The 9,756-nt window shown below is 35.6% G+C and overlaps 1 protein-coding gene across 2 annotated transcripts; it reads right to left on the bottom strand.

Moving 5' to 3' along the window:
• Positions 1–251: 251 nt before the first annotated feature.
• LOC125263486 lies at positions 252–9,080 on the bottom strand. 2 transcript variants are annotated; one of them, XM_048182482.1, is made up of 5 exons: positions 8,420–9,080; positions 3,911–4,228; positions 2,866–3,201; positions 2,289–2,619; positions 1,045–1,186 (listed from the first exon to the last, which is right to left on the bottom strand). In XM_048182482.1, the coding sequence occupies exons 1-4, from the start codon at positions 8,466–8,468 to the stop codon at positions 2,522–2,524; spliced, it is 801 nt and encodes a 266-aa protein (XP_048038439.1). In that variant the 5' UTR covers positions 8,469–9,080; the 3' UTR covers positions 1,045–1,186; positions 2,289–2,521. The 2 variants fall into 2 exon arrangements, with proteins under 2 accessions (XP_048038440.1, XP_048038439.1); XM_048182483.1 differs by lacking the exons at positions 2,866–3,201; positions 3,911–4,228; positions 8,420–9,080 and adding exons at positions 252–359; positions 927–955 and having other exon boundaries at positions 1,043–1,186; positions 2,289–2,524.
• Between the last annotated feature and the right edge of the window lie 676 nt (positions 9,081–9,756).

The raw sequence follows: 9,756 nt of genomic DNA, 5'->3' as shown, positions 1-9,756 counted from the left end.
AAAATTTGTGAAGATGTAACATTAACAGTATCTGTAGCACAGACTCAATTCAAAACCTGTGTGTTGTTTAATAGACAGTTGCCTTGTGGCATTTGCACACATGTCTGTGAAGAGCACTTGCATCTTGCAACATGATGATGATGAATCTGATCAAAATAGACCAGTGCGTTATACCTTGAAGAACAAATTTTGCTGCTAATGGTTAAAGAAAGCAATACTGCAATCAACACGGGCAAAGATCATAGATAATCCTGGCACTTTCATCCGTATATACTGGAAAAACTACAGATGTCCCATTATCAGCAGCGATTAGTGGAATCCCATTCTGATAAGGGAACTGAGTCGTCCACACCATTCTTCTGTAAGAAAACAAACATTCACAGAAGGTAAGACAAATGTGCTTTTTCCTTTGATATTTGTTGAATGTTCTTTATTCTAAAGTAAAACAGCACAATAAATAAGTCCATATAAATTATTGGTGTTTATATAATGATTTCTGAAAGAAGAAACATACAGAACACTTAAGCCTTGTTCAGACTGTCAGTCCAAATCTGATTTTTGTCCATATACAATTGAAATCCGGCAAAAACCTCATGAAATGCGTTTTTTTTTTTTTTTTTTAAATCAGTTTTGAGCTACATTCATATGTGGTTTGAAATCATATTCAAATCGCATTTCTGGAAATGTAAATGTCAGACATGTTATAGCAAACATTTTGAAAGTCGTTTGTTGCAAGGTTGTGTTGTTGCAAAGTGTGGACAGTCAATAATTTAGATCAGATTCCGATCGGAAAATGATCAGATTTTGGACTGGCAGTGTGAACGTAGCCTTACATTTGTGAGACTTGCAGATCTCACAGATCAGAATCTGTCATAAATTCTGTTATTTTTTGCAAACAGACAGATTGAATGCATGTAGTATCTCACCTCTTCATGATTGTTCTGCATCATGGTGCCTGTTTAAACAACAAACCCAATGAAGCTCAATTGCACAATAAATCTCATATTTCCATCTTGTCAAAGCAGCAGTATGTAATACTTGCCCTTTTGGCCTGCTTGTGTATATTTCCTGTGGCGACTGTAAAACACACCAGCTGTTAGAGCTGCAGCCACCAGCAGAACAACAACAGCAGCAGCAGCATATATTCCTCCTTTAGCATTCGAAGACACACTTGAATCTGGAACAGCTAAAGACAGACAGTCATTATTACTAGAGATCAACTGATCATCTTTATAGGGTTGGTTCACCCAAAAATGAAGTTTCTGTCATTAAGTACTCCTCCTCGTGTCGTTCCAAATCATTAACCCTAATTAATGGTGTGTGTAGTTTTCATTTCTTATACAACCATGTAGGAAGACACGTTGTGGCCATATTCCAGGATGACAATGTCAAGATTCATAAGGCTCAAAATGTGAAAGAATGGTTTAGATGGAGCATGAAGAATCATTTTCACACATGAATTGGCACCTCTGAATCCAGACTTTACATTTATTGAAAGTCTTTGGGATGTTCTGGAGTAGACTTTACAGAGTGCTCACCTCTTGCACTGTCAAATACAAGATCTTCACCAAAAATGTATACACCTCTTGTAATAACATCAATACATTTATTTCCATCAAGAGGTGCATCAATTTTTGGTCAAGATCTTGTATTCACAATGTAAGACTCTGGACTCAGATGTGCCTGATTCATGTGTGTGAAAATGATTCTTCATGCTCCCTCCCAACCATTCTTTCACAATTTGAGCCTGATAAATCTTGGCTTTGTCATCCTGGCATATGGCCATGATGCATCTTCATTCATGCACAGCAAAAACTCCAGTGTTAAATTAACTCTCCTGTGAGTTTAGTTGACTCCACACTTCAAGAGTGTTAAAGTGAACACTGAAGCAGTGTTAAAGTTAATTAGATAATTAATTGATTAATTGAGTGATGATTGAGCATTTCTGAAGACACCTGATGATAACAAGCAGAATCACCAAAGGAGAAAATCAAAATTTTTAAGTCACCAACATTGAGATCAGGGTTTGCTTTAGTTGAGCTCTTGACCATTGACTTTTTAATATTAGATTTTGTTTGGCAGTTGTAACTTGAGTTGTAACAGCCAGATGAACAAAGGGAAAATGTGACCAGGTGGTGTTGGTTATGTTTCACAATCATCATTTGATTTCTTAAAAGGTTTTTTTTGTTTGTTTTTTTGGCCATGTATGTTTCATTTTCTAAAACTCCGCACCTGCTTCGAATGTGCACTCCAAAGAAAAGTGCACTGAATAACTAAATGATACTTACTTGTGACATTTACACTGAAGCTCCTAATGATGCTGATTCTGCTGATGATGATCTGTAGTTTATAGAGTCCATCATCTGTGTTTGTGATGTTTGTGATGGTCAGAGATCCAGTCTGATGATCCAGCTTCAGTCTGTCTCTGAATCTCTCATCACACTGATTAACTGTGCAGATCTTATTGGGATCTCTGGTGATTTCAGCGATGACAGTGTCATTAAAATACCATGTCATTGAATCATTTGGAATTTTTTATTACATAAGTATCTAAAGTGACAGATCCTCCCTCCTTCACTGACTTTCTCTTTATTCCATCTACTTCAACAACAGGAAAATCTGAAACACAAACCAAACACAAACCACTTTTTTAGGGGAAACACTAAAAAGCAATATTCAAACACATTTTATTATTATTATAAAGCAGCTATTATTAAGCAATACGTTTCATCAAATCCACTGCACTCTGGATTACTGGTGATGAACTAGAAAATACCATGTATGATAAAATAAATTGATTAAACAAAGCTAAACCATCATCTTCATAAACAAAACTGTGACGTGCTCTTAAACACAATGACTCACCGTATACAGCAATGATGAAGTTCTTTGTATTGATGGTGCTTCTGGTGATGATCCGTAGTTGATAAACCCCAGAGTCTGTGTTTCTGATGTCTTTGATGGTCAGAGATCCAGTCTGATTGTCCAGCTTCAGTCTGTCTCTGAATCTCTCAGTACCTTCATTACACTGAACATCTGTACAGATCTTACTGAGATCTCCAGTGATTTCAGCAATGCGAATGCCATTAAAATACCATCTAATCTTTTCTTGTTTGTCTGTTTCAACACCAGTGTTTAGAGTGACTGAATCTCCTTTCAACACAAAAGCTGACTCTTCATCTGTATGAATGTTGAAAAAACCTGGAGAAGAAATAAACAGATAAATATAAGCCCAAACAAAATTAAACAACAGGAAAGTATACTGTGAAAATGCAGAATGATTTATCTTGAAAGTTGTTTTCACAGGTGATCCGTTCTGCCCATCTCAAACAAACCTATCGTTTCAATAGATAAACATACCTGAATCTGTAACAGCTAAAAAAATATTATTGTTGATAATCGATCTTACCAATATCTTTGATTTACACACAAAGGCAGCTTTTTATGAACCAAAACTAACTGCTGAGACTAAAAACAAATCAGCTTTAAATCATACTATACTAATTTAAAGAAATAAGCCAGTTAGGCCATGGTTTACAATCCATCAGTCAAGTGTCGTTGTTGAGCACAACACAGAGTGAAAACTTTACAGGACTTATTGCATTTATAAAATGGTTACTACATATATATACTACATATATCTGGCAAGTTTTCATAAAACCAGAAAATGTTAATTTAATAATGAATTTAAAACAATAACAAATAATTCCTTTGCCAAGCAACATACAGTAGTTCTTCAGGAATGTTGAGCAGAATAGCTGCCAAATAACAAATTTGCAGCAACATTTTTGAATTCTATATTTATGTACTGAATGTGAATTAGAATGCAGGTAAAGAGAAAAACACCCTGTCACTTAAAAAAACATGAGTAAACACATTAAAGATGTGACGTGATTACACAATGACTCACTGTGAACAATAACAATGAAGATCTTTGTGCTGAATCTGCTGCTGTTGATCTTTAGCTTATAAACTCCAGAGTCTGTGGGTCTGGTGTCTTTGATGGTCAGAGATCCAGTCTGATGCTGCAGTCTGTTTCTGAATCTCTCTTTACACTGTTGATCTGTGCAGATCTTACTCTGATCTCCAGTGGTTTCAGCGATGAGAATGTCATTCTCCAATGTCAAATACCACCTTATATTTTCTTGGTTAGTTTTAACACCAGTTTTTAGAGTAATTGATTCTCCCTCATTCACAGACAATCTCTCTGTATCAACACCAGACACACCTGGAAAAGAAATTAACAGTTATTTAAAGCCAAACTAAACTAAACAACAGGAAAGTGCTGTGAAAATGTTTTTTCTACAGATCATACAGATTGTGGGTACAGAAATCTGTCTGGATTCATAATGTAGCACATGTAAACAAACAGTACAAGAACATCATTGATTCACACATTCACTCATCAGATGATATTGAACAACTTAAAGGATTAGTTCACCCAAAAATGAAAATTCTGTCATTAGTTACTCACCTTCATGTTGTTCCACACCCGTAAGACCTTCGTTCATCTTCAGAACACAAATTAAGATATTTTTGATCAAATCCAATGGCACAGTGAGGCCTGCAGAAAGATCACTTTCTTTTTCAATTCCCAGAAAGCTATATTTAAATCAGTTCATGTGACTACAGTGGTTCAACCTTAATATTATAAGGCGACAAGAATACTTTTTGTGTGCCAAAAAACAAAAATAACGACTTAACAATATCTAGTGATGGGTGATTTAAAAGCACTGCTTCATGAAGCTTTGAAACTTTATGAATCTTTAGTTTCAAATCAGTGGTTCAGAGAGTATCAAGCTGCCAAAGTCACGTGAACTATTGAAGTTTCAAAACACTTATGATGTAATGAAGCCTTGTTTACTGAAATCACATGATTCTGACGCTCTGAACCACTGATTCGAAACAAAAGATTTGTAAAGCTCCTATGTATCATGAAGCAGTGTTTTTAAATCGCCCATCACTAGATGTTGTTGAATAAAGATGTTATTTTGTTTTTTGGTGCACGAAAAGTATTCTCATCGCTTTATAATATTAAGGTTGAACCACTGTAGTCACATGAACTGTTTTAAATATAACTTTAGCTTTCTGGCCATTGAAAAAAGAAATGATCTTCCTGTCAATGCAGCCCTCACTGAGCCATCGGATTTCATCAAAAATATCTTAATTTGTGTTCCAAAGATGTACGAATGTCTTACGGGTGTGGAACGACATTAGGGTGAGTAAATAAATTTTCATTTTTGGGTGAACTAACCCTTTAATGAACATTACAGGGGAGAGAGGGGCAAAACCTCAAGTCTCAAACCTCAATAAGATATTTACATTTATATTTCCTAGAAGACAAATAAATTGTAAATTCATTTTTGTCTTGTATGGACTGTAGGTAACCATCTGATATCTTAAATAGAAAATTATTTTGTCAGAATCTGAATGAAGGAGAGGACCCAGAAGCAGAATGAGAATGAGAGACACTTTATTGAATGATACAATAACACAAAAGAAGAGGTGCCAGATCCAAGACAAAGTCCATCCAGATAGCAAGCAACTATTAGTGTTGATGAGTCAACGTTAATTGCATTATAATTGCATAACTTAATTAACATTACAAAGTGAAGTTGGTTCTAAATCACTTTTGCACCTGCAATTAATGTTGAAACCAGGTTGAGATTTCAACAAAATCAATGAAAATGTCATTGAAATAACGTTATAAAGTAATGTTAGCTCAACATCACTTTTGCACACACAATTAATTTTAAAACAATGGTGATATTTCAAAAAATACAAAAAGGTAAAAAAAAAAAAAAAACACAAAATAAAAATAATAATAATAATAGTAATGGCATTGAATCAGCTCTATGAAGTGATGATGTCACCTTGCTATCTGGGCAGTTAGCGCAGTGTTTCTCAACCAGGGGTCCATGGATCCCTAGTGGTCCTTGACATAATGCCAGGGGGTCCTTATAAAATATCTGAATATTAATTTTTGTATATTTTGACATTGACATGTTCTCATAAAAGAGGAAGATAATATATGTATAATGTACCTGACAATATGACTAAATATAGGACAAGTCAACAAACGTAGTAGTAGTAAATTATACTTGATTGCATTTGGTTGTCACAAAGACATTAATGATACCAATGCGCCATTTTTATTCTGGGGTCCTTGAGGATGATTCCAAATATGATGGGGGTCCATGACTCAAAAAAGGTTGAGATTCACTGAGTTAGCGGAGTCAAAGGTGGAAGGGAGAGTCCTGCTGCGTATTATTCCACAGGGAGAGAGAGAGGGAGATATGGGAGCTGCAACTGGCAAGGGCTGAACAATGAAGAGAGGAAAGACAAGGATGAGTCCAGAGGCAAACAGGACAGGACAGGACTAGACAGGAAGACTTGGTGAGGACAAGAGGGGGAAAAATGTTAATTGGGTTAAAAGGTTAATTCAATATACAGAGATGGAAAGTCCAGGGATCAGAAAGTAAAAGTCCTGCCATATTTTTATTCCACCCACTGAAGCAGTGTTAGAGTTAATGAGATAAATAAGTGTTTAATTGAGTGATGATTGACCATTATTGGCCATTAAAAAAATATATACATATATACATATATATCACACAGATATCAAGAATCAGCGTATGAATCTCAACGACGGTGACAAGCAACATATTCTGATCAACAGATCAACTCTGAACATTAAAAAACAAGCTACAAAAAAAGTCACAGAAAAACAGCAAAAAACTAAATAGTGAGAATAAAGAAAATTACTAAAACAATTAAGCTCATAATTTATTCATGCAGCAATGCATGATGGGATCCATGGATGAATTTTGATTGGTGGCTCCCAGAATGCATTGCAACATGCTTTATGATGGCCACCACTGTTGGTGATGTTTATGGTGATTGTTTATGATGATTGGTCATGTCTGTGTCTCTAAATGAAAGAGCTTTCCTTTTTTTTTTTTTTTTTAGATAAACTTTTGAGAAAACTTTTGGATTATGTAGTAAAAGCTGATCTTGTGCTGTAGAATCACAGTGCTGCTGTAATCAATAATGTAAATCTAACTCAGAGATTGGGCTCTAAATGAGTTCAGTGATTCAGATCAAATAATGATTATGTGAAAACATAACCAACTCCACCTGATCATCTTTTCTCTTAGTTTGTCTGGTTGTTACAACTCAGTTAAAACTGCCCAAGCAAAATCTAATATTAAAAAGTCAAGGGTCAAGAGCTCAAATAAACACTTGGGTAAAGTTGGTTTTATATTCGCACATTCGGACTTCTGATAAAAATTAGACTTTCCAATAAATGTGCAATAAATTAATGTTTGCAAATTTTAAGCAGCGACATGATATTGACAACCAACGATTGTCAAATTACAACATTTTTCACAGTCGATCAAAATAGGCAAGTATTGTTTTAATGGCATATTTACTTGTGAATGTCCACTGAATGTCCAATGTAGTGTGATTAACAAGGCTATTGAATACGGATGTCCGAATGTGCGAATATAAAACCAACTTTATCCAAGTCTTAAATTGGCAGTTTAAATAGACCATTTGTCTATGACTGTACATAAATAAGTCACCACAGTCCCGTGTGAATATGGGAACTGCCCGTGTTTTTCGCTTTGAAGCGTCCTCCTTAAAGGTGCTAAAGAGGATCTTTTCGTCGACTGAGAAACCAAAGACTGTTACTGAGTTTTTTAAATGAGCGCATGCGTAAGAATTTCGAGGGAACGCCTCCCAAGACTTAAGCACGAGTATTGGAACACAAGTGTTTGTTTACCACCGGCATTCGCTGTGTCGTGTTAGTGGATTCATTATGTCGGACTCACCGCATGTAACTCATAATCTGCAGTTGTTACTCCTGTCTCCTGACAAAAACATTGCATGCGGCGCCTGTGGAGTGTGGAAAGTTACTGGAGCGCGCAGCCGCGCTCGTCTCTCACAAGGACCATCACGGCAGTGATTGACAAGCCAGAGGGCCAATCGTTTACGCGATGATCGCGTAAACGATTGGCTGATGTTTTTAAGGCCCTACCTCGTGCACAGATGATGTATATTAATATTATTCCTTTCAGTGCACCTAATAAATAGTCTTTTTATCAGTTAGTAAAGACAGTTTCAAGTAATATTGCAAAAATGTATAAAACAAACATCCTCTTTAGCACCTTTAAGTGATAAAGTTTTGATAAACATTGGTTTGTAAACAATATAAACGCCTGGATTGGCTATTAATGATCTGATCGGCTTGATCAGATCACGGGGATCGCATTAATTAATGCCAACGAAGCCAGACAGCACAACCCGTAAATACACTTCTGTCTTAAGCAATTATACACATTCAAAAACAAAACTCAGAGACACTTTCACTTTGTTATGGGAGTCGAAGAGAAACAGATAGGTCTAAATGTCTTACCACAGTCTCGTAAACACCAAAGCAATGAGGGCAAAATAAGGAGAAGCATTTTCACTGCTTTTCCTAAAAAATAAAACGTAGGGTTTTTGTAACGTAGATTCTAATCCATTAAAGTGTTCCGTGGCCACAAAAAACAAAAAAACAAACAAACTGAAAGTAACAGAGACAGAGCGCGTTTAGGCAACGCCCAACATTGTTTTCCTCCCCCCGGTGGGCGTGGTTTTCAGATTATGACGCGTGTCGCTCTGTCTCTATGCTTAACCAATGGGAGACACCGTACACATTGACGCGCAATGACCTAGTGAAGATTAGAAGCCAATAAGACGTGATCAATTGTACTATTCTGTGTAAAAGTTATTTTATGGTGTTAATATTTACATTACTCGTTAGCAATTTTATTATTCCAAAAAAAAAAAAAAATGAAGGCTACTGTTAAGATCTGGATGAATTTAAATATCAACCTATTAAGCTTTCAGAGACACAAACAAGACACAATCTATACAGTAATACATACAAAATAAAAAGTTCAAAAAGTGTACAGGGTCAATAACATGTTAACACAAGCACAACAAGGCTCATTACATCACATATAATTAGCATCAATTATATCAGAAACGATATACAGAAAATACATTAATATTTGGAATATAAGACATAAAAACTTAAATAAAATTAAGCAATATATCTACATACCTAAAGTGCCTTTAAATCAACTTAACTCAAGGAGCAATAATTGCCATGACCTCATGCTTTTCCCTCTGCTGAAACTAAGCTGAGGCTCACATTTATGATGTCATCAGATAAGGACTTAATGCAATACCTATCTTTGAACAGAAGAGGCCACTTTGCTACAGCTTGTATTCATTACTTCAATGAACACATTGTTTCTGCCTCAAATTAACACATTGTTGCGATTAGTGATTTGTACACGTACATTTATGAAATGCCATAGAAACTGAAAGCAGACACTTTCTGCATTTTCTGTACAACAGAAATATGTATTGTGAAAAGCACTACAAATAAATGTAAAGTACAGGCAGGTGAGTTTATGTGAGGGTTGAAGCTAAACTCTGCAGGACAGTAGCCCTCCAAGACTGACATTTCTGCTCTGAAACCCCAGAGTAGACTATAAGAAAACACTCACACACTTGTTGACCCCTTCCTTCAGGTGTGTTACACAATGTGGGGCTTTTTTGTTTTGTTTTTACATTCACAATAGTTGATAAATTGATTATTCAATTGAATGATAAAACTATTTTGAAATAAACAATTTCTTTTTACCATGAAAGTCAAGGGAATTTACACAAAATTCTTCTACTTTTATAGCCTACCCACTG

This window comes from Megalobrama amblycephala, linkage group LG2 (assembly GCF_018812025.1).
Source record: "Megalobrama amblycephala isolate DHTTF-2021 linkage group LG2, ASM1881202v1, whole genome shotgun sequence".
NCBI lineage: Eukaryota > Metazoa > Chordata > Actinopteri > Cypriniformes > Xenocyprididae > Megalobrama > Megalobrama amblycephala.
Note: the sequence above shows the minus strand (reverse complement) of the source record. Positions and strands in the feature narration are given on the sequence as shown.